Genomic DNA, 26,549 nt, shown 5'->3' on the forward strand with positions numbered 1-26,549 from the left:
TTGAACAAACAGTGAAATTCTTGTGATGCATGAAGACTATGATCACATCCAACTATAGTGCCAAGAACGGATAGTACAGTTTTTATGTGTGGGCTAATGTTGTTACTGGAAATAGTAACACAGTTGAAACGGGTGCAAATTTCAGCAATGGTTCTTCAAAAACACAGCATTATATTAAATGACACATGAAATAGATTCATTCCAGGGATTGTTTTGTTCAACATTATCCATGTTGTGTCGGGCTGAATATGCATGCTGCCTGATCATTGTGGACAGTGTCATCACTAGGTGGTCTGCAAGATGTTGACACGCTGAACACCGAACCATCTCGTCAGCTAATTTTTTAGACTTGAATAGCACTGTGTTTCTCACTTGGATTTCCCTTTGCCAATTATCATCACTGCTGAAAGCAACCTGCGGTGACTCATACATTTACACGTTAGCCAGACTTGGATAAGACAATAAGGAATGGTGTTTTTTTAAAGCATCTTTATGTTGGTAATGGTGGAGGAATTCTCTCTATACTGGGTTGTAAGCAGCAGTGCAATAGCTGATAGTTCAAAGCTGAGTAAAGCATACTGCCTTCTCTTTTTGAACTTGCTTTTCAGAGGGAATATTGCACAGAGGCAGCTGGGGAGCGAGTGACTGTTCGCTGCTGAGTGTGAGTGTGACAGCCGTTTCTACCAGGAGATAGGTTTAACGACGCGATCGAAGCTTTATTGAGGCTACTTTAGATGATGAATGTCATCACAGTGCTCATGCAAACTCATGATACTTTAACTATTGTTTTAAAGAATTGGTAGGAAATACGGTCCTTATTTTGCCAGTTTTATTTGATATCCATTTGGAAGTGTGCTGCATTAGTTTTCAGAGTTTCTAGAGGCTGTTCTGGACCTTCAACCTTATTTTGGCCTGGTTTGAGTAGGCCTGCCTAATTGGCTGTCCCTTATTGCACCATTACTTCACTCCATGACCCGGTCTTTGCAACCAGATAGCCCCCATCTGCTCCCAGAGACAGCAGAGAGGAACAATTAGATTGTTAATGTTGAACTCTTCAAGTTACTCTTGCAAGTTGGTTCCCTGTTGCCACAGTATTTATGCCTGAAGGATGGTTGGGGATGTGGCTTATCTAATAACAGGGCAAATGATGTGACACATATTCAAGAAAGATTTTCACACTGATCCAAGGAGCCCTGGTGAATACTTTATTCAAAAGAAAAGCAACAATCAGGGGATTCATTTGTGTCTCATTCTCTATCTTTAATTTACCTCTGTAAATCTTCATTGGATCGAGAGTAGTGGATCCATCAGTGCACCATATGGTTTCCCGCCCACAACCCGATGTGACATTTACCTGAGGGAGATTCAGCAATCATTACACTTGTTCCTCCTCATTTTCTCTGTTGTTTGTCGCTGGGTCTTCTCTTGGGACTTACCAGAATATTCTTCAGTCTACCCTGCAAAAGTATGCATGTGGACACACACACAGACGCACACACACATACGCAGAGTGATGGCAGTGTTTGCAGTCTAGCCCTACCTCTTAGTGGGGTTTCCCTGCCTATGAGAAGACAGTGATACACACACAGAGAGAAAAAGATGACAGATATGACACATACCAGCAATAAAATGTATTGATAGCACAGTCAGGTCTGCAAAAAATATGTAATATTACAATTGGAGGATACTGGATGACAAAATGAGAAACAAGAGTTTTATAGTCGACATAGAAGAAGTCAGTAATAAGATCCTCTGCACACCTTAATAGAGAACAGACAGATACTGTTGTAGCCTATATCGAGTATTCCAAAGCAAAAGCCAAGCTATGTGGGTTTACCACAATTAATGACCTCATTAGCAATTACTGTTGATGACACTCTATAGTTACTGTACAGTGTATGTGCATCCCTCTGAATTTTGATAATGTGACTAATGAGACATTACAAAACTGCAACTTATTTATGTATTGTAAAAAAGATAAGTTATGATAGTAGCCTAAATAAGTAAGAGTGAGTCATTGACAGTCCGCCGTGACCATGTTCATGATTGGTTTCTTCCCTCTCACGCAGAAGTCCGTGTTTAACCAGCCCACCTGTCTAATCAGACATCCTAATAAGTTGTAATGAAATCCAAACCTGTGACCTCAGGATGATAGGAATCTACATCAGCACACTTGTCTCACTGCCCACCACCCTGCAGCACAACCCTATTTTTTTTTTTTTTAAATACCTACCATGTTTCCATAGCAACCCCAGTCATTGAGGAGAACCACCTTCTATGCAATGTCTCATTGTAAGCTTGAAAATTATATTTCATTCCAGAGATTCACACGCTAAATATTTATAAATATTTGATATAGCCACTCCAGCAGTGTTTATCTTTCGGATACAACTGCGGCAAACTTATTTTACTCAGAAACCACAAGAGCCATGCTGTTTTTTTTCCTAATCAGTTTCAGTTTAAAAAGTAACTATTGCTCAGCCCCATGGGTTTCATATAGGTTTTTCACATTATGATCGTGGGAGTATCCTACAATGGTCAAAACATTTCTAGAGGTAACATTAAGCCTAAAGAAACATGCATTCTAGGCAAAAATGGGCAAGAAAGGCCATAAATTGATAAGGAAATTGTGAAGGACCACTATCAAGAGCTGTTCGGATATTTGTCACCATTTGTCATAAAAGTGCAAATTAGATAGAAGTTGGCTGCTTTTATTATGATACCAGATTCATGCCTTGGTTTTTACTCTTCCAGATTTTTAAATAAAGACCTGGGCAAATAAACAAATATGTAATGACTGTTTGATGTAAAGCTAGTCAACTGAAAATGGAAACAGTGTAGAAGAAATGAACTGATAGTCTGACTTGAATGTGACTTGGTGGCATCAAGCTGTTGGTAGGTGTCAACAATATGCATGTTTGTTTACTGTTAAATGCACATTGCCTTCTTATTACTCATCTCATGTTCTCATTTCCTTTGAATTAAAGGGTTGGTTTTCTCTTCCTCTTTTATGTTAGTAGATAACTTATTTCAAGGAAATAATTAAGCGAAGTACACTCATCCAGAACAGGATGTGGGGTATGTCTGAGCTGGTGGTGAAAAATTTTGGGTCGTAGAGCATGTGAAAGCCACTGGATTCTCTGTAAGATAGAAATAGAAAGATAGATAGAAGGGGGGAAATAGAATCAGCTTCAGTCACTTCCATTGGTTAAATAATGTGTTCTTCCTTCAACCACTCAGGAAATATCAAAGATGCTACATCTGTTAAGAGAAGACTTAAAAGTCATTCACCGCCAGACCCTGTAATCATATTCCTCACTACGTCTGCCAGCTGAAACCTGTTACCTGATCTGGCCATGCTGAGTCTGGGCCTCTGCCCAAGGTTGTTGGCCACTAATGCCCACTGGTGGCCTCTCCACATCCTCCTGTTGGAGCTACTGGTCCCGGGAGTCCTACCCAGCAGCTCCCGAATCCCTGCGGCAGCCAAACGTGAGATCACCATTGATGGAGACTTGGTGATCGGAGGCCTGTTTCCAGTGCATCAGAAAGGTGAGGGGATGGAGGACTGTGGCAAGATCAATGAGGAAAGAGGGATCCAAAGACTTGAAGCCATGCTGCTGGCACTTGATGAAATTAACTCCAGTGATCGCATCCTGCCGGGACTCCAGCTAGGGGCCCACATCCTGGACACCTGCTCAAAGGACACCTACGCTCTGGAGCAGTCCCTGGAGTTTGTCAGGGCCTCCCTCACCAAGGTGCATGAGCCAGGCTTCATCTGCCCCGACGGCTCCAACCCCATCCAAAACGAGGTCCCACTGGCCATCTCTGGGGTCATTGGAGGATCCTACAGTGATGTTTCTATTCAGGTACCTGTACATTTTCATACCTTACACATGTTCACAGATACTACACTATCTGCACTGAGAACCTTCTTTTAATTCATTATATTTACCATAAAGTCCTTACATCCAACATGTAGCACCACAACAGGAACAAATGTTTTTTTTTTTTTTTTTTTTTCTTCCAAGCTATTTAAGGGGAAATGAGAGTTCAAGAGGTTAATGAGGACATGCTAAATACAAAGTAGTCTTTATCCCACTTATCTCCATGTGCAGGCTATCTATCTATCTATCTATCTATCTATCTATCTATCTATCTATCTATCTATCTATCTATGGTACTAAGATAACAATGTTGGAAAATACTGACATCAGCATTTGAGCTTCACAAGCGGCACAGACTGATCAAGCAATTCTTGAAAATACTGCAAGGACTTGCAGTTTTGACCTCTTCAAGCACTTTCACACCTCACAGAAAGCCCTGCTGTTTTTCCAGGAGATGTTAATTTATTGAGTGCATATTGTGAGATTTGGGGATGGGTGCATATCTGTGTTCATGTGCACATGCACACACACACACACACACACACACACACACACACACACACACACACAAACACAATATGGATAATTACCTGAAAGGCTTCAGACATTCCCACCTTGTATTGAGCCTATGGACAGTACCCGTGCCTTCAGTTTTGGTACTTTTTTTTTTTTTTTTGCTTTGGCTGGAATAATTATCCACCTGGGATGGTGCTGTTTGAAGCATCGGCATTCACAGGCACATCCGTCTATTTGTCAGTGACTTCATTTCCACCACATAAAGAAAACTGACCTTTTACACACGTATGAAGAGTTGCCAGAGGCAATGCATCTGAGCATACTTAATTAATGCTGATTCCCCTCACATGCCATAATTACCATGATGCTTTGGGTGTTAGGGAGAGAAGGCGTGTGTGAATAATGTGGTACCACTTTACATTAACTCCAATTTATAACACATGTGTAACACACACACACACACACACACACACACACACACACACACACATATACACACACGCACACACACAAACACACACGCACACACACATGCACACAAACAAACACACACACACACACACACACACACAGAAAGAGATATACATATAGGGCCCTATCTTGCGCCAGACTCCCTAAACCCGCTATTTGCGGATTTAGGATTTAGGAAGAGGCGTTCCCCCGTAGAAGTTGCTATCTTGTGCACCTCCCGCTATCCGCAAAACACCTCCGCTACCCGCTATATTATGAATAGGCGTGTTTTGGGCGTTACGCCAGTTAAACCAATCAGTGTGCCAGGTGCCATTGCCTTTAAGGGCAGGATGCGCTATCCTAAATCCTAAATCCTAAACCCGCGATGGAGAGAGGGAGGTAGATTTTCTCAGGGCTTCTACTGAGGCTAAAGCAAGTTGGCTTTATACATATACATATTATATATTATATTATAGGCGAGTTAATTCGGGAGGTGGAGCCACATGTGTCCAAGTGGACGTGTCACAAGGTTGTACTGATTGAGTAAAATCCCCGGCCACACCACACACACACAAGAGGCAGAGGTGGAACTATGTGTAAACTAATTTATTGACAAGGTAGATTGGGCAAATAAAATATTAAAAATAAAAATATAGCACAGCTGCTGGCTTATGATAAAACAATAAAACGTGCTGGCGTAAGTGTCCAATTAAAACAGTCTTTCCTCTAAACAGTCTATATGAGTAATATACTCAATCCATTCCGGCGGCGTCCCGGTATCAGTCCGACCGTGTGCATGGCGAGGCTCCGTCGGGGCGCGCATTGAAGCCGCCTGGGCGCGCTCTCGTAACAGCCCAAACTTTAGTGATAGCGGATAGCGGGTGGTCAGGACCACCCGCTATCCGTTATCCATAAAGTGTGTGCGCAAGATAGCAACTTTAGGGAAAGCGCATGAAACACGCCCACGAACACACCTCCAGGCGCAAATGACGGAGTCGGCATAACGGATAGCGGGTAGCGGGTGGCGCAAGATACCGTTTAGGGATAGCGGAAGCTCCTAAATCCGCAATTTGCGGGTAGCGGGTAGTGGCAGCGGATAGCGGGTGGCACAAGATAGGGCCCAAAGTATGTGACATGTTACTAATACTTAATACTAATTCAGACAATATTCGTTTTTTATTTAGTCCTCATCTAATGCTAATATTTAATTGCTGACACAGCAGTGGACCAATGTGCTAATTTATTAAGCAGAAATTTCAAATTAAAGTCCTCCATGCAATTGTTATTGTCACCTAAAAACCATACTTGAGTTGTTTTTTACGGAAGCCCTAAAGGGCCATACATAAATATATTTTATTTCCTCTGTTTTCTTGTGATAATGAGATAATTCCTCCGTTTTCTCGTGATAACGAGATAATTTTCCTCCGTTTTCCCGTGATAACGAGATAAATTTCCTCCGTTTTCTCGTGATAACGAGATAATTTTCCTCCGTTTTCCTGTGATAACGAGATAATTTCCCTCCGTTTTCTCATGATAACGAGATAATTTTCCTCCGTTTTCTCGTGATAACGACATATTTTCCCTCCGTTTTGAATGAATGAATGAAACGTGATAGGCCTGAGATTTCCATCATACGTGACATGTCATGCTGACTGACGTCTCCTTGGACACACAAAGCAGGGGTCACCAATCATGTGCCATGGAGGGCCGAGAGGCTGCAGGTTTTCATTCCAACCAAGACCTCCACCAGGTGATTTCACTGATCACCTCACCTTGTATCAGAAAGGAGGAACTAATCAGTGAAATCACCTGGTGGAGGTCTTGGTTGGAATGAAAACCTGCAGCCTCTCGGCCCTCCATGGCACATGATTGGTGACCCCTGACATAAAGCATAAAGCTATTTCAGCCTGTGTCAGGCCTTGATTGAACAGATAAGTGATGCAGTGATCAATATTCTCCTGCTCCTCTGACATTGCTACACTGACTGATGTCTGCAATGCTTTAATAAACTAGACAATCGCTTTGTTTTCTCGATTTAATTATCTCGTTATCACGAGAAAACGGAGGAAAATTATCTCGTTATCATGAGAAAACGGAGGAAATTTATCTCGTTATCACGGGAAAACGGAGGAAATAAAATATATGTATGTATGGCCCTTTAGGGCTTCCGTAGTTTTTCAGACATGCCGCACTGCTTATTATATTCACCTTCGCTTGTATCACTCATCTTCCAATGTTTTCTTCTCCAGACTTGAGCTGGTTATGTAATTCACTCTCTTTAGCCAAACTAAATCTTGGTAGAGAACTCATAAATTGTACACATCTACAGTTAAATGAACTTTTTAGAGTAATGTTGATCCACCAGAACAGTTGATGTTGCAAACCTAATTACCTAACCAGGCAGTGCTGGCTCTGCCTATGTTGGCACTCAGGGCAAAATTACTCCCTTGCTCCCTTCCATGACTTCCATGCATTAATTGTGACCTATACTAACTAACAGTAGTTCACTGTCTTGCAAAAAAATCTTACTAGCTAGAGTTAGCAGAGATGTTTGGGTGCTGCTTGCTTACTAGTTTATACAAATGCACCTTTATAAACTGAGTTATCTGAAAAGCAAAGCACTGAAAATAATAAAGGATACAACATTGTTTAGTTTGGCTAAGAAAGTCCCATAAAATACTTTGGCTTGTCTAAGTAGCCAACAACCTAAATAGCATAAGTCCAATGAAAAGTTTAATAATAATTTGTTTTGAAAAGTGCCAAATAAATAACGGTGTTATTATTGTTAGTTAATAGCCAGGGAGAATTTCATCCATCCATTTTCCTTACTTAATGGAGAGCTAGAGTCTATCCCAGCACCCATTGGGCAATACCTGTAAGAATTTTATTTTGAAAATTTCACTAAATTTTGACTTATCACTGGTAACTACGTAACAAATGATGCAACTAAAACTGATTTAACATCTAAAAAACTGATGACTGAGTTGGCATTGGCATATGACTGACTGACTTGGTTTACACTACAAACACTGAAAATATGCAACCTTGCCAGGACGCCACAGCACTGAATGCTTAACTGCAGTGTGTTATGATTATAAAGCTGAATGAAGGGGGTCTGACTCTGCACACATTCAGAGACAGACAGACAGACAGACAGACAACATCATGGGTGTCCACTGAACCATTAAGATCATTCAAACCCCATGTAAAGGAAGAGCTTTTTCATTGAGAAAGAGCAGGACAATATAGACCCACTTCCCCCTTAGTGTCAGTGATAGCTTTGACAAAAGAGCTGCATGTTTTCAAGATGTATGAAAAGGACTGTGTGCCTCCCTGTGAGCGGAGCCTCAGAGACCACACAGTCACAGAGATTTAAAAAGACACTCAACGCTTTCGAGTGTTTTTGTACGGATGTGAATACATACTTTTACTGTCAGTGGTGCTCAATGGTTTCTTTGTCGGTGGCCTTCAGTTTCTGGGCACTACACCGACACAAGCCTTGAGAGTGGTGAGAGGGCCATAGTGAGGATTTTTTATGGGTTTTGATGGCTTACGCAGTTGCCGTTTATCACAGAGAACCACTTTATTGTGATGAGGAGCACTACAAAAGTGAGGAGCACGAGTGCCAGGGAAGGTCCTGGGGAACTTCAGAGGAGCTGCTTTTCCCATCTGTGGGGTGCAGGAGCTCTCCACTGGCTGGCAGGGAAGTGTCCACCTGGCTGGGGAGAGGAAAAAGGGGCCAAAGATGGGATGTGGGAAAGGTGGCGGGAGATGCACTTGTTTCTCGATGCCTCAAAAGGATTATTCAGAGGACTCACAGTATGCTACATTTCTTACTAACCCTGTTATGCGATGCTTTGTTATCCTTAGAATACCTTGTCTGTGTTTAATTTTTGAAAATATTCTTCAATGTCATCTAGGATGTGGGAACTAATAGATGACCTCAGTGTCAATGATTTCATCTTTTTAAATAAGTTGTTAAGCTGTGACATTAGAGAGCTCCCAGGGCGGATCCTTAGCATGTCTTAATGTTTTTAACATTTAAATCCTATATATTTGCTATAAAACTAAGACCGTAAATACGTCTCAAGAGGTTTGCTAAGCTACCAAATCCTTGCAATTTTCAGATTTTTTTCAGTGCATTTTAAATCTTGCTCCCCATCATGTCAAACAAATAAGATATAAGATAAGATACCCTAAACTCAGAGATATTAAGCCAAGCAGTCAGTTTTCTGATTCACCCAGTTTGAAGTAGTCACTGTGTAACCTGATGCATTTTCCCATTCTTCTGGCATGGCGATGGAACTGCGAGCTTCGAATAACTCTGATGATCTATGATGATATATACTTTTTATGTTATTTCCCTTAACATAATTAACAATTGCTACTCTCTTATTCTGTCTTTTTTGACTAAAATTTATATGCCAGAAGCTCCACCTCCATTCAATGTAATAATTAGACAAACTTGCAAGCAGAACCTGTTGGGTTTTGGGAATATCCTTAATAATCTCAGAGTCGTGGATTGTTCTGGGTTCATTTCTGTCCAGTCATATATTGCTGTTTGACTCAATGGAACCATTAGACAAACTCTCACCAGCATTGAACCTATTGGGTTGTGCCCAGTAATTGTAGATTTATTTGTTGTTAGACTTCTGTCCATATCTGTCCAGCTTTATGAGTATTACTCTTTCACATTATTAGTTTGTTGTGGTTTATTAAGCCTGTTGATGTGTGGCACAGAGAAATTGGAGGTTCTGTCATATTGTGCATCCTCCTCTGTGCCAGATGAAAAAAAAAAAATCCCACTTTAGCATGAACTTCAAAAGGGTCTTGTTTATCGGGTGATATCATAGCTAACCCTCACACCTCCACTCCCCTCCTACCTTACCTTCCTTGAACCTGTTATTTTTGAACTGGAAATTTCAGCACATCTAGCGAGCACAGCTCAGCTTTTTAATTAGCGCAGCACAATGTTGTAGCGAGGCGAAGAATTGTGACGACTGGAAGGTCGGGCCGAGTCAGGACCCAAACGGTCAATAATAATGCTAGCCAATCGATTTCCAGCCATGGCCCTTCATCTTCTCTGTCTTAGAGCTGTTGTTTTCCTCCTTTTATTTTTTTTTCACAGGGTGGCACAAGAATAAATTATCATGTTTTGTTCGGAGCCTGTGGCTGTTACTTCAAATGGTGAATTTAACTGTATGCTTAAGAATGTGTGACAGGAGTGTGTCCTCTACTCTCAATAACGGTGAAAAACAGCAGACTTATCAAGCTTAATTCACAAATGCGAGAGACTCAGGAGTAACATTTCAAAGCTCTGAGAAACAGATGATGACGAGCTGCATTTTTTTCCACAGATGTATCCTTCAACTTCAAACAGGCTCTAAAGGTCGCCGTTGTGGTGAGCATTGTTTTGGTGGTGGGAGGGAATGTTGATAGATGTATGTTTAATGTGGAGAAGTGTCTCTTCCTGAAATAGAGTGTGCAAGCACATCAACAGACACTGCTTTGTGCCTCTGCATACCCATTGTTACAAGGATTAAAATTAATTCCTCATAGATATTCAAGATAGCACACATCTCTGGCACAAATCATACACACATTATAAACATAAGAGTCACATCAAATGTACAAGGGCAAAGGTGGCTCACTAAGACAGGAAGAAATTATTTTTTCATTAAAGGAAAAACAAGCTCCTTATAATACTATGCCTACAATTAGGGCATGACAGCCCCTACTGAGGAGTAACCTGGACAACCTCATTAGCATTTTTAGATGTCAGCCCTTGCATGGCCAGACTCCTGAAGTGTTTGGATGAGCTGGTGGACTGAATGAGAATGAAACAAACAAATCACACCACTTGTCCATCCATACAAGAGTCAGAAATAACCACATATTCTTCATCAGTGGTGAGAGGAACTCAAGGTTTAAGCAGAGCAACCCTTCCAAAACCTCTCCTTAACCAACAGAAAATAGTCCTGAAGCAACTTTCAGACAGCCCTGCTACAGCAGATTGAAGCCAGTTATCGGGGAAGTGCAAAGTGTGGCACTACCAGTTTACCCTGTAGGCCTACCAGCAGGTTATCTGGCCTCTGAGAAATGTGTGTAGTTGCCTCATCAGCTGTAGGAGGATGGATGCCTGATCCAAGAGACACATGTTGAAATGCCTCAGGCTATTGAGATGTGTCTCAGAAGCAGGTCCCTTTAGGAGGAATATAGGAAGTCCATTAGCTGTGGGTATGAGAAAAGCCAAGCCGAAGCTGGCTTTAAGAGAATTCTTGAATTATGAAAATGCACAAATAAGCAAATCCTGCAAATGCAAGATAGGAAAAGGGGTGGATCCGACCAAGACTGCAGCAACAGGAGGTTAATAATTTGGTTGTTGAGCTGGATGATGACGCTTCAGTTGATCAGCGGGCGCTGCTAGTCAGCACTAGTGTTCACAGTACACACCCCTGTACTGTCAACGGGAGCATATTCATGGTCACTTGGTTTGTTAAATCAGGTGCTGTAGACATAAGGGCACCAGAGCTCGCATTAATTCAATGCCATATCGTTTTACATACAGGTAATGCACACTTGACTGGTGAAATTTTACAAAACACAAACATTTGCTGATGGAGTACTGTACATTCAAGCCTGCTGATCTGTGCGCAGTATGAGTTTTCAGTCAGGCCCACAGGTGGGGCAGAAAACTAGACTCTTGAGAGGATTATCAAAGTCAAAAATGTCAAATAGGTACTTTGTCCTTGAGGGGAGCATCTGCCCTAAGTTGTCTTGGAGAAAATAAACTTCTCCAGACTGCGAGCACAGAGAACATGTCCTTACAGGCTGTTATTGGCTCTGTCTTTCTTTCCTTGTTTCACCTGTCACTGTGCTTATTAACATGCAATATTTCATACCCACAGTGAATCTTAAGATCAAATATTAGAGTGCCAAATGCTTCACATTAATACAAGTCTGCCACTGCATTTGGCATCCATCTCTCTCATCCGTGCACAAGGTATTGTGAATAATATCCAACAAGTTTCAGGTTCTCGATATAAATTAGCCAATCAATAGTCATGTTGTCACTTCATGCATAAGCATATGTCAGTCGTATATTTTGGGATAGCTTAAAATACAGAACCTAGGGTGCGGTTTATCACTATGATTCCTCTTTCCGCTACTTTCCATGTGTACTTCATCATTAGTCTGCATGTAACATTTCTTATATCAGAAATGTAATAGACAAAATCCCAAACTGAACCTAACGAAAGCAGGACACATATCATTTGGTCACATATCATCTGTCCATCTTTTTGGCATTAGATTGATCAGTTAGAAGCAATGAAATTTGAACAAAAATGCATTTTTAAATCAGTGTGTTTTGTTTAATGAGTCAATGTATTTCTCATAGGCAACTAGATCAATAAAGCTCCATCAGCAGACAGATTCCACACAGCTTTGGTCAGTGTCATTACAAATCTATGTGTATTTCGTATACTGAGTTGAGACACACACTCATAAAACAAAAACAAAACATGCAATTTATGGTCTCCATGTTACATAATTATGTGTATTTTGAAATAAAATGTCTCTGTGATTCCCACTGGGCATTTATTTTTGAAATGCTATTGCCAATAGCTGCAACATCCATTTTTATTACTTGAATTCAAATACATTACGTGCACATCTGGTGGCAATGAGCATTTGATCTATTATGCATAACATGCATCCCTGGCCCTCTGGTAGTGGGTGGACATTATACTGTATATTCTGTAGTTTCTCTCTGCATGTCATTTAATGTATCTACAGTATGGCTCAGCCTGGCAGGAACCTCAGGGACATCCAGATGGATTTTCCATGTTGAAAGAATCATGACAGACACATAAGTAAGAGGGTGCCCATGTTCCAGCTGTCTCATGTCTGTCCTCACAGCTCTTGCTCCTTTGAGGGGAAACTAGCCTGTGGAGTCACCAGCCTAGAGACTGAAATCACATGAGTTTAAAGTCATAATCTGCACTGAATCATATTTTTACATTTTAGCTTATGTCTTTCCATGGAATGCAATCAAAGACCAGCAACCACAGACAGACAGTTTCAGCTATGTAAATTTGATTATGATTAAATCTATTACAATACAGCTAATTGTGAATTATTGCCACATGGAAAATGAAAGTTAAACAGTCTCATAACAGGATTGTGTGTGTGTGTGTGTGTGTGTGTGTATGTCCCTCTAGCCTTGGGTCAGCAACAGCCACTGCTCTCCACCTGCTTAGACTGTTTAAAATGAACTCTTAAACACTATTTTAAAAGCTAGTCTATTACTTATTCAGATATGAAGGCTCAAGGAACACAAGGATGAGTGTAAACTGGAACTATGTATGAGAGAAAAACATCCCGCAGGAAAACGCTTAGGGAAGCCCAAATGACATCCACCTTTGTTAGGGGATGCCTCACTACTTGTTAGCACAAACGATGACATGCATCTCCTTACTTAACAGTGCATTTTGTGGAAAAATACTGAGGGAAGACATTTTAAATCCCTACCGCTGCCCTCATTAAATCTGAACAAAAATATCACAAGAAAGCAGAATAGCCTTTTATGGGGCTGTGTAAACAAATCAATAAAGCTGCATATCACAATATTGTTTTTTAGCAGTGCTATATCGATCCTCTAAACCCCTCTATCAAAATATGTCATCTGTATACTTATATGATGTTATGTCATTGATGTTTTAATTAATTGAAGATAATTAATTGACACTAATTTTGAATCAGTTTGTCATCCGATTAGTCAGGTAATCTGTAGTTTATGGATTGTAGTTTAAGCTCCAGTTAGATGTTTTCATGACACAGATGTGATCCATATAGCAAGATTCATGTTGTATTGTGAGGTCCTTGCCCAGAACTACTTTTGACAGAGGACAGGCACAATCTCTAACAATTACTACAATCTAATGAAGTATTCAACCCATTTATAATTACTTAAAAATCTACCTGAATGTATGTTTTGTATCTTATAAAACAACAATTTTTAATTGACAAAGGCAAGCCTGGCAAATGCTTTTGCTTGTAGTATGATGAATATACTGTATGTGGTGATGTGAAGACAGTCCCACTGTTTAGGTTTAAAGAGACACTGAGGGGAAGGAGACACACTAACTGCTTCTTTATTTACAAAGAGCATTTACAGCATCAATATTTTCCTATAATGTAATAATCAACCTGCCTAATGTCCTGCCACAATCACCACCATATATTAAATATGAGCTATGCTAATGAGGTCATTAATTATGATAATGTACTAATTAGCAAATATTTCTATGCCAACCTGCTATTTCCTCACATAATCCATGGGCCATATTAATTTAAAATAGAAGGTGTGTACACAGACTTGACAAGCAGCCTTTGGGTGCATGGTCTCGATTAATGCATTAAATGAGAATTATAACTTGCACTCACCATATTACTATGAACCTTTTTTAACCGTTTTAACATAATAGGTTTTAATCATTAATATCCACATTTAAGTACTTTAAAAACCTAATCAAAACATCTCTATAGGAAGACACTGTGGTTTAGCCGTGAAGTTTCTATCATGTATTGATCTTGCACAATAATAAGGAATTAAATAAATGAACACTGATCAACACTGTTTGGTTGCAGTTTTTGGGCCGCACACATAAGGAGCAAATTAATAGTGTGATAGTCCTGTGGAAATGTTTTCATTTGACTCATTGACAGACAGAGGAAAATACTGCATGAGGAAGAACAGACTGCTACTGTCACACACTCCAGTGCTATCCTGAAAGGTATGCTGTCAAGCCTCTCCAAGATGCTGCTGATGACAGTCTGTCTGTCTGAAAGCCCTGGTCGAGGGAACCATTACCATGCATGTGTGACTGACTCCATGTAGCTGGTCATAGTGTTGGCCTGCTGCATACCAAGCACCGTCTATTCCAGCAATAACACAAATGAATCAGTAAATGCAGGGGTTTAAACAGGGCTTCCCATTCATTACCAAAGAAGTAAGAAACCATGTGTCTTAGCGGATATACATTTGATGATGATGTCTGCCCTATATTCAACTAGAGATATCGGAAAGGACAACTGCCGGGTGCATTGCGCTTGTCTAAGTACATCATACTTACTCAATATTTCCCCTGCAGAGTTTGTAGTTTGCTTGTGTTTTCTGTTGGCTCTTGTCTTTGGGGCGTTTTAAATGGACCTGTCAGAGGGGGTTAAGCACACGGCTGTTCTGAGATCAGGGTTCATGTCAGTAATCTCTAAGGCAAAAAAGACCCTGCACTGCAGCTGCCATGCTAACTAGTCCCTCTTCTTTGCCTTATATTCTCTACTAACGTATATCTGCAAATGCCTCATTTTATACAAAGGGCTGGCCATGAGATGAACACATCAACATGTCTGGGGTAAAGAAATGTGTGAATGTAATGGAATGAATGTTAATGATGTATTGCACCACTGTGATATTAACTTACTCACCGTATATGGAGGGTTTGACATCTTGCAGGACATCTTACACAAGCACATCACAGAATCTGTCTTTGGGGATCCACACATTTTTGTGGGCATATAAAATACCTGAGTCTCACTAAATGGATTGATATTTCTCTTGAAATTCTCACAGGTGAGTGGGATGGAAAAACAAGTGGGACTTGCAACAGAGGTTGTTATGACAGTGCGAGGTCCCAATTAAATGCATTGGGATACCATTGTTTGGGAAGCCTGCAGGCGTAGTATGATGCCTGAGGGAAGAGGTGGCCATACTGAAGCAATGTGCACCCATGGGTATTCACTGATCTCCACAATGTCTCTTGGGAAGTCTGAAAAAAAAACAAAAAAGACAGCTAATTTTCACCAGCTTTTTGTCATTGTTCATTTTGTCTTGTTGTGTGTGAAAATAATTGCCATGAAATTATGTAACAGGATTTCAAGACAACAGTATCAACAAGCTTGTGTCAAATGCCCAGGAAGATCATCTCACAGATTATTGTCCACCCCCACTGCACTCAACAGCACCAGCTATCACTCCCACAAGGAAATCAATATATTTGTCTGGGTTAGGTAGGCATAACAACGTCCTGTTCGAAAATATCAATTAAGGCTTTTGAGGCAAACTGAATTCTGTCCTGAGGCTTGAATTGCTGGAAACAAGATGGCTCTAACCTGAAAAAAACAGCCAAACACTTCGATATAATTCTTATCTGTATGCTATTGGTGCTGTTGTTGTTATCTGACACTATCTGTGGAGGGATTTGTGGCTGTGGCTGCTGCTGATGTGGAAGCCTGACAGGGTAAACAGTTTGAGATACAGGGACATGGAAGTGCCCCTGTCTCCAGCACTACCCTTTGCCACAGACCTGAAGCACATGATAGACAGCAGCTCTGTGCGTGACTGGCTCCCCCTCAAATACAGGCCAGATGGGTGACTGCAAGCAGAAGCTCAAAAGCCCGAGTGATTAAAACAGCATCAAATGCACTGCATGCCCATTTGATGCTGTTCAAACAGGATAAGTCTATCTTACAGGTGACAGCTCAAATTGATGTTAACCATCTTTTTTATGTTATCACAACAACATTTTTAGATTATGCACTTTGTTCTTCAGCATAATCTCTGACTTTACAAGACCTTCAATTTGCCAGCAACGAGCAGTAAACAATTAGGTTCTTGCTGAATTCAGCATTTCTGAAATGCCTGCAGTTGTAGCCATTATAGATTAGCTAAGCTCAGCTATGAGACATTACATGATAAATGCTGCTGTACCAAGATACAGCACACTAATGCACGCAATTCTTAATAATCATTACAAGCAATCACTCAACACATAATTTATCAGCTTCATTTAAAATGATTTCAACATAATTTCATCTTTACTAAAATTGTCAGATTACATAATCATGACATCTTTAAAATGCAAATAATACAAACTACAAGTAAAACAGGAATTGAACAGAATTATAAATGAAATAGCCAATGCAGTGATATGCTATTCAAACCAATCAAACTACTTAAACTTGTTCCAATCTTCTCACTCAGTATGCATCATCATCTATTAAAACACAAAAACACTATGCTTAGCCTACTTGTTAACACTTTACAATAGAGGAACTAACTGCTATTAAACTATTAGTTAACAGGCAGCTCTTGAGTAACTCCTAATCAAATTTTATAGACAACTGTTAGATATTATGTTAATGACCAAATGTGTAATTAACTATTTATGGGTATAAATGAATCCTTATAATGGTTCTTTGATAGTGCATATTTCATGATTATTTCTGAATAATGAGCTAAATGGCACTTAACCAATAACAAATCATTACTTCATTGTTATCCGCCTATTAGTTTGTATTTTTGTGTCTCTTCAAGTGAAGTGGTGCACCATATGGTTTAAATAATTGAACACTGAGTCATTACCTGTTCATTACTTAGCAAGTTTGTGTCCGCTACAGTGGTGGATTATAATGAGTGGTTACTGAGTACTTAATCATTACTTCATGATAATCTGTCCATTAAATTACCAGTACCAAGGATGAGCACAACTGGAAAGCATGTAACTAATAGTTGCTGATACAGAAGCTAAGCTGGAGCTTTATGACTATCACTGACCTACTGATGTTTCTCCCGTCGTCTTCTAGGTGGCAAACCTTCTCCGCTTGTTCCAGATTCCTCAGATCAGCTACGCTTCCACTAGTGCCAAACTCAGCGATAAGACCCGCTATGACTACTTTGCCCGCACCGTGCCCCCTGACTTTTACCAGGCCAAGGCCATGGCTGAAATTCTGCGTTACTTCAACTGGACCTACGTCTCGACAGTAGCATCAGAGGGCGACTATGGCGAGACTGGCATTGATGCCTTCCAGCAGGAGGCCCGCACTCGCCAAATCTGTATTGCAACTGCAGCCAAGGTGAGCCGCTCCATGAGCCGCCAGGGCTATGACAATGTGATCCGCTCCCTGCAGCAGAAATCCAATGCCAAGGTGGTCATCCTGTTCACCCGCAGCGAGGATGCCCGAGAGCTGCTGGTGGCCGCTGCTCGAATGAATGTGACTTTCACCTGGGTGGCGAGTGATGGCTGGGGGGCACAGGAGAGCGTGGTAAGGGGCAGCGAGACAGCAGCAGATGGGGCCTTCACAATTGAGCTGGCTTCCTATCCGATCAGAGAGTTTGAAGACTACTTCACAAAGCTGAACCCGTACACTAACACAAGGAACCCGTGGTTCAAGGAGTTTTGGGAACACCGATTTCGCTGCAGCCTCCAGGAGCCTGGTTGTACTGAGCATAGCCTACGTGATGGAACATTTGAGCAGGAGTCCAAGATCATGTTTGTGGTGAACGCAGTGTATGCCATGGCTTACGCTCTACACAACATGAGGCAGGCTGTATGCTCCAATGCATCCAAAGTCTGTGATGCCATGAAACCAGGCAATGGCAAGAGGTTCTACAAAGAGTTCATCCTGAAGACCAAGTTTGAAGGTCAGCAAAGTAATCACAGCAAACACAGAGGGTTTGTCAGTGTGGTGTGTCACAGCATGACTGACCCTGGGCACCCACACAGGTGTTTCCTGTTATGATGGATGACTAGATCTCAGGTACTCAGGTTGGCGTTGGGTGGAGCTGTGCTTGTTTCAAGGTGATGTCAGCTTTGACCCAGGTCAACTCACTATCCAATAATAAAGAAAGGGTAACTGTCCCACCCTAACAATTGGAACAAAAATGTCAAGGAGGAGCCAGTGAAGTCTCAATTAAGCATAGTCAGTACTCAACCAAACAGCCCTGAGTAGAGGTCTAACCAGCTAGCAGAACTGAAACCCTGTGTGGGTGCCGAGGAACTTGAAGTACTATAGCCTGAAACCTTTTTTCAATCTGATAAGATAGATTTACATACTTATGTTATATGTAGCTACTACTGTGAGTTAGTTATAAAATATTGGATTTACAATTTCATTATGAATGTTGGTAAATTTGTTTAATTGAAAGCAAACACTGGTGCCAATAAGCATGAAATTGGATTTAAATTTCAAATTATTTCCCATGTAGAGTTGAATGAGGCTTTGTAATTATTCAGTTTGTAGCAATGATCCACAAATTAGCATAAAGATATCAGTGGGAAGAATTACACCTCTGAAGCCTATCCAGAACATCTCTATTCTTAGCATGTCTGATGAATGAATTTAGAGAAACTTAAATGACATGAGACCAGTCTAGTAAGAATTTGAATTTGTTTTTTTACTACTTTATATGTTGGGACAGTCAAAATTGTTTGTTATTTACAAACCTATTTAACCAACTTAATAAGTTGTTTAGTATTTCTCTCTCTCTCTCTCTCTCTCTCTCTCTCTCTCTCTCCCTCTCTCTCTCTGTCTATCTATCTATATACATAGCTTTGCCAGTAGCTTTAAGTCAACACTGCTGTATTTCTGCTTCCTACCAGCTCCATTCAGACATGCAGACACTGAGAACATTGTGCGCTTTGACTCTGTTGGCGACAGCATTGGCCGCTACAACATTTTTCATTATCATAAAGAAGATGGGAAGTTCATCTACAAGAAGGTTGGCTACTGGGCCCAAAACCTGACCCTAAACACCACCATGGTGCCCTGGCATGGCCTTGTACCGCCCACTTCCCAGTGTAGTGACCCCTGCAGGAAGAATGAAGTGAAGAGCATGCAGCCTGGAGATGTGTGTTGCTGGATCTGTATCCCTTGTCAGCCCTACCAGTACCTGCTGGATGAGTTCACCTGTGCTAACTGCAGCTTTGGTCAGTGGCCTCTGGCCAACCTGACAGGCTGCTTTGACCTGCCTGAAGAATACATCCGGTGGGAGGATGCCTGGGCTATTGGGCCTGTTACCATCTCCTGCCTTGGCATATTGTGTACTCTGTCAGTTGTTGGCCTGTTTTTCAAGCACAATGAAACACCCATAGTGAAGGCCAGTGGACGTGAGCTCTCGTATATCCTCCTGCTGGGAGTGCTGATGTGCTACAGCATGACCTTCATCTACATTACCAAACCTTCCACTGCCGTATGCACACTACGCCGGCTAGGCCTGGGCACCTCCTTTGCTGTGTGCTACTCTGCCCTGCTAACTAAGACCAACCGCATTGCTCGGATCTTCAGCGGGGTGAAGGATGGAGCCCAGCGGCCCCGGTTCATCAGCCCAGCCTCCCAAGTTGCTATTTGTGGTGCTCTAATCTCCTGCCAGCTGCTAGTGGCTGTGATCTGGCTGCTGGTGGAGATGCCAGGGGTTAGGAAGGAGGTGAGTCCTGAGAGGAGAGACGTGGTCACCCTAAAGTGTAACAGCAAGGACTCCAGCATGCTCATGTCGCTCACCTACAACTGCATCCTCATCATCCTCTGCACTGTCTATGCCTTCAAGACCCGAAAGTGCCCGGAGAACTTCAATGAGGCCAAGTTCATTGGGTTCACCATGTACACCACCTGCATCATCTGGCTGGCCTTTCAGCCCATCTTCTATGTCACTGCCAGTGACTATAGGGTAAGTATAAAAATGTGTCTGTAATAACTCAATGGGGTGGTTGGAATGTGCTTTGTAGAAATTTCTCATATATAAATAAATAAATAAATCGCAACCTCTGTTGTCAGATAATGTAAACATAGTTTATAAATGACCGTCCCTAGTGTGTTTACCATCCCTGAAGAAGTAGGTGTCACTTTCACATTCCATTTGATCACCTTCCTCCAGTCTCATGAAAGAGCTAGCTTTCTTTCATGTGGGTTGAAGAATCTTTCAAAGCTAGAACAAAGACTGTGGAGACACAGATTGGGCCTGAATATACATATATGAATAATCACTGACAGTGAAATGGATTCATGAAATCATGACATCACAAGACAAGTGCTTGATGAGACATTTAATGTGTAAAAGACAAATTCTGAAGACAATAACTGAGCATTTGAGATTAGGTCCTACTGAGATAGAATCACCACTACTTTGGCCACAGTCATGCTGCAAAGTTGAATCATGATCTGTATTAAAAGGAAATAGATGCCTGGAAATGCAAACAGGGACACAGAGTTGGTTTGCAGCCATCTTAGTGACACTGCCTCTGTAGAAGAATTAATTTGTTACAGAGCACGTAGGCACAGGCATACGCATTTGCAGCCTTTACCCATTACACAAAATACTTTCAATACGTGAGATGAATACAGATAAGAATGCATTAGAATATATATTTTATTTTGCCCATGTTGAAAATGTATGGCTTAAAGTAAGACAAATAAGGTGAAACACAGAGTATAAAACTGACAGACCATGTAAGTTGTGAGTGCTGGTGCCGTAGGCAGACTCACGGCTACTGCTGCACCATTTGGTCAGGGTGTGCAACAAGGCCTTTGTTGTGCAAACAGATGGGGGGAGGTCTAGTATCACACAAGCTTTGTATCATCATGAGCTACCTCGGGCTTTTCATGTCTGTACTGATCAGTCTTCCTGGCACCAAACCATAAACTAAAAACCTTTACTTTTTCTGATTCCAAGTGGGATTTAAGGAAATGAGACTTTCTGAATAGAATGGATTATTAGTTTTATGCAGGAGTGACAGCAGACAAAATAACTGAGAGAAAGAGGGGATTTGGCTCTGCAGCAGAACCCTTGCCACTTTGGCTCAATGTGACACCAATAATAATTGTTGTGGGTGCAGTTTCTACATTTCAAATAGGGTTTGGATAACACATTGGAGATATATTCTAATGAAAGACCAGCCTTGCTGGTTATGATGACTCATGATGAACCTCGTGTCTATAACAGATAGACATAAATATTCTTGGATTTACAGCAACCTTGCACAGTTTTTTTTTTTTTTTCAGCTCACCTCTCTATCATGGTTTTGTTCTTTTCCTATCAAAACTTAATATGACAATTCCTTCCAGTTATACATGAATTATACATTGCATAGTTACATAACATACCTTTATTGTTCTGTGAATAGATTTAATAGCAAATAGATTATCTAGAGTATAGTAAAACACTTATATGTAAACACTGGAATGGTAAAGAAATATAGTTATATCCTATATAAAAGTATATCTACATAAAAAAAAATATATGTACACAAGCAGGTAGTAGAAAGTGAATATAAATAAAACACAGAAGGAGCTGTAATACAAGACAAATTAAATATTACCCACAGCTGTTTCCTCTAGTTGTTTTGTAATCTGAAGTTCGTGTGCAGCCCTCTCACATATTTCTGCATTGTTGTTGTGCGCTATGGTTAGGAGGGATTTCACATCATGCTGTGGTTCTGCAAATAGAAGTTCCTGGACTGCAGGGGTAACCAGTGGGGTGGGAAGAGAAGATGACCCCAGCAGTCAGCTCACATTAGCAGCTGAAATATGACTAACAAGGCCCTGACTGACCAGGACAGCCAGCAGTGCTTAGCCTAAATCCTACATTCTTCTTGCCCTCATCTGCATACACAGGCAAATACAAGGCATAACGGTGACTGCACAAATAACACGGAAACTTTACTTGTTATGCCTCTAAATTCCCTTTATATGAAACACCGAGTGCTGAAAAGAAGAGATTTAAATTTTTACTCTTGCTATGGCTTTGCTTATTGCAGCAGTAGATATAACTTAAATGTTTTTTTTTTCTGAGCATAATCTTTGTAGATTAGTCTTGAATATAGAAAAAAAATATGTGCAGTTTAGAGAAATCTGATATGCTCAAATTGCATTCACGGTTTTGATTAAGTTTCACAAGCATTAAAACTTGCAGTTACCATGTTGGTTTTGTGTTTAGCACTCCTCCTCCGCTCTTTGTTTGTCCCAGGTGCAGACCACCACCATGTGCATCTCAGTCAGTCTCAGTGGATCTGTGGTGCTGGGCTGCCTCTTTGCCCCCAAGGTCCACATCATCCTGTTCCAGCCCCAGAAGAATGTGACCACACTCAGGGTCACAGCCAATCGCTTCAGTGCCACGGTGTCTGCCTCTGCCTCTGCTCCCAGCTCCAGCTACTCAAAAGGTGCCAACACCCATCCGCTCATTGCTTACTGCAACATGTCCCTTCAATTACATAACATATTTATAAAGAAAGCAGCAACAAGACTGCAGTGGATAATGGACAGGGATGTAATGAATGCTCATGACGCAAAATTTCATTATACTACTAATCTGACTGAATGAATCATTGAAATGGAAAAAAATGTTGGCGATTTCAGTTGTAGACTAATATCTAAGAAACGACATTCAGAACACATCTGCTGTGTAGACAAACGTAGGAGACAAGATGAGTGCGGAAAAAACTGAACCTGAGGACTCTCTGTCAAGTTTTAAGTCTGCTGTATGGCAGCATTTTGAGGTACCTACTCAGGAAGAAAACAGACATAAGGCCGCTTACACCAGACTATTTACAAGTGTTGAACGAAAGCCTTGCCTCACAAGTATCAGTGGCAACGTGCTGCACCATGTACAATAAACACATCGTGAGTAAAACTGTAGTTGCCTGTATTTGCTTAAATATTGCATTTGTTTCCAGGCTCTAAAAAACTTAGCTGTTTATCTAGTTTTCATTGAGATTTTATCCTAAATTTCTTGATACTTTCAAACCTTGGATTATGTACCACAAAATGAGAACTAAATATATTGTTACACCTCTAGTAATGAATCTATATTGGTGTGGTTTGCTTTTTCTGGTTGGCTTTTTTGTCCACTCATTTCCCGCGGGACAAAGTCAGTGCTTATTACAGCTAACTGATATGCTGCTGATGAACTTCCCATAAATGCACAGTTAGGCTTATATATGCTTATTGATAATACCTTTGCATATGACCGTCATCTTTACTATTCTATACAATTCAGTCCCAGGTGATCAGCTGCTTTACCCAAGTGTCACTAAGCGTTTTGAGACCTCACCCATCAGCTATCTGCAGCTATCCTGCAATCCCCAGTTCACCAATCAGAGGACAGTCTTACCAATTTAACAGCAATCACTGGAGAAAGTAAAGTACCGAAACTCATTTTCAAGAAAAAGCCAGCTATAACATAGGAATATTAATTGATGAAAACTGTAAACTGTCAGTCTATTAATTAATTAGCTGAGAATAAGCTCTGGTGCAGTTTCAGAAAAACAGAAACTGTTTTTTTTTTTCTAAAGCTTTCAGATTTAAAAGCCCAATCTGTAATTATGTATTTAGAGACAGTTGTCTTGACACATGGCTTTGCTCACTTGTATTTCTGGACTGAAGAGACTTTGTGCTGAAATGTATTTTATTATGAGCCATTGGTACAAAAGACTGAGAGCAAAAAGATAACACAAAATGCACTATTACCAGCAACAGACTCCCAGCAGTGAGGGTGAATATTTTCATTATGCTCCACACAGCCTGTATCTGTACTTTAAGATTTGTGGAAAAGTCTTAACTGGTATTTTATTCATTTATTTATTTATTTTTCAGGATCAGCCTCCAATTATGTGCCAACAGTTTGTAACGGCCGTGAGGTGGTGGACTCTACAACATCTTCTCTGTGAAGAAGATCCCTCTCCAAGTGTAAGACGCCATCCCTTCATTAATCATCCCTCCATCGAACAAGGCTGCCTGTGACAGAAACCCGTGCCATCAAACATGCTGCCGAGAGATAACTCTGTCCCAGTAGACTGATGGTGGCAAGGGTATACTTCTAACTGTGAAAGCTAAATGATGTTGCTCTGGCAAACAGTGTGTACCAGTCGTAAAGCCTTTTTGTATAGATTTAACGTGTGGTGATATCGCCTTGGTTTACAGATAGACATGGTTGGATGGACTGAGCCTTGCCATAAGAAGTCTTGTCAGCTGGGTGGTTGTGAAACAATCATTGTGTTATACAAATTAAAAGGTTGTTCTTATCTTGTCCTTACAGTGCTGTGAATAATATCCAAATGTTTCTTTAGACAATGACTAAAAAAAAAAAAATAAATAAAAAAAAAATCCTACTGAATGAATTTACCTCTTCCTCTAAACAAAATGATATGCGATTAACCATAGTGAAGTGATGAAACCTAGGCAACTACACAATATAAAGGACAATGTTTTAATGTAGACTATGGTGAACCAGTTTGTGCTTTTCCTGTAATTTATGTAAATAAAATGTTTTTTTTTTTTTTAATATTAAAATATTAAATACCATTGTGTTTCGGTTTACGCTTTTAATTTTCGGTATTTGCTCAAATAGCCAGAGCAGCTGTTCACAGGAGACAACTACAATGAGCTTTGTAAGTATTTGGACACGACACAATTTTAAGGTCTGGATCCATTCTCTTATTTCATTTTAAATTTGGTTTTACTTACTTTATTTTCATTTTATACCTGTCTTCACTGACTACTTGATTAGGCTACAACAAGGCGCACATACAACATACTATACAACAGTATCCCTGTATGTGTGTTGTTAGTGTGTCAACACTTTTTACAACGTGCACTCTTTACAATGTACAGTTTAAGTTTAATACAGCAGAGTCCTGTATATGGGAACTACTGTGCACTTGCTCAGAGTGGTAGTACATGAACCAGCTCTGGGTTGGTGCGAGGAGGTAGCTCTGTGATTTCCTAGCTGCAGGAGCTGCATCAATGCACAACTTGAATATGTTGTTCAGCACTTCTCTTAGTTACAACACTACTGTGCAACATTACAGCAAGTTTTTAGATTCAGCTTAGTTTCACTAACTCCAATCAGACATACCCTCCAACAACCCCTCAGTGCACTTGTTTACTAAAGCTCACTCTCCGGCCATGTACTGCATAGTACTTTACATGAATGCCGGTGGCTAGATCAGGATTCAGCATTACACTAAAATGCAGAAACACTGGAGAGAGAGGTTGACAAATGGATTTCAAGCAACTACCAAGGTTGCACGATGGTTTTATGACAGCTAATGGAACTCTGCACAAGATATAAACCTTGTTTGACCACTATTATGAAATTTAATACCCGTTTTCTAAAATGAGTAACTTTACCATTGTCCTATAAGGTTACTTTTGTTGGTGCATGTAAATTCATGTTTAAGAATATTTACTGTATGACTCAAATGTCTGTCTGCTTTTAAATGTTAATTTGCAAATGTACATTACAAATTCAGCATTCCCAGTTGCCATGTACCTTTTCAAGCTAAAGTTTAAAAGTAAGGCAACAGGACATTTTCAACATCACAGCAGGCACTCGCAACTCATGATAGACAATTTTCTTTCATCTTTCACTAGAAGCTTTTTGAAGGCATTTTTTGCTCCACCACCTTTTCACTGCTGTGCCCATGTGTGCTGGCACACATTTGTACGGCTCCGTAGAGAACAAACTGGTATAAATGGACAAGGTGGGTTATGTGAGGAAACCATTATTCTCAGGAGACGAGGCCATGTTAACGGTTTGGGACAAATAATACCAGCAGAACATTAAGCTCTCTATATTCACATGCATGTTTGAAAGCTAAAGAAGCATCATGGAGGCACAGTGAGCATAACAGCACTTTTCATTGAGACAACACAGCATTGTCACATTTTGAGCAGAAAATCTTTTCACAGCCTCAAAGTCTGGCTCATGTTCCCCTGGGTTGTGGTGTTGGATTAGTGTGCAATCTGCTTTGAAAATCACTCCAGAGTTTCAGCAAACCTAACATACAACAGTCAATTTAATTAATTATTGATAACTATAAGCCAAAAATGCATTTAATATTCAAATTTGCAGATGGAATTTCCTCA

General features: G+C 40.6%; 1 protein-coding gene across 2 annotated transcripts in view; it reads left to right on the forward strand.

The window, feature by feature from the left end:
* Positions 1-24,983, forward strand: part of grm2b (glutamate receptor, metabotropic 2b) — a 28,195-nt gene extending 3,212 nt beyond the window's left edge. The window contains exons 2-6 of one of the 2 annotated variants that reach the window (XM_030052133.1): positions 3,241-3,866; positions 17,496-18,333; positions 19,292-20,355; positions 22,651-22,843; positions 24,276-24,983. In XM_030052133.1, coding sequence (XP_029907993.1) covers positions 3,357-3,866; positions 17,496-18,333; positions 19,292-20,355; positions 22,651-22,843; positions 24,276-24,349 — 2,679 coding nt within the window. In that variant the 5' untranslated portion in view covers positions 3,241-3,356 and the 3' untranslated portion in view covers positions 24,350-24,983. The remainder of the gene's footprint in view (positions 1-3,240; positions 3,867-17,495; positions 18,334-19,291; positions 20,356-22,650; positions 22,844-24,275) is intronic. The other variant, XM_030052134.1, reaches the window with a different exon arrangement.
* The last annotated feature ends 1,566 nt before the right edge of the window (positions 24,984-26,549 follow it).

This window comes from Myripristis murdjan, chromosome 5 (genome assembly GCF_902150065.1).
Source record: "Myripristis murdjan chromosome 5, fMyrMur1.1, whole genome shotgun sequence".
Taxonomy (NCBI): Eukaryota; Metazoa; Chordata; class Actinopteri; order Holocentriformes; family Holocentridae; genus Myripristis; species Myripristis murdjan.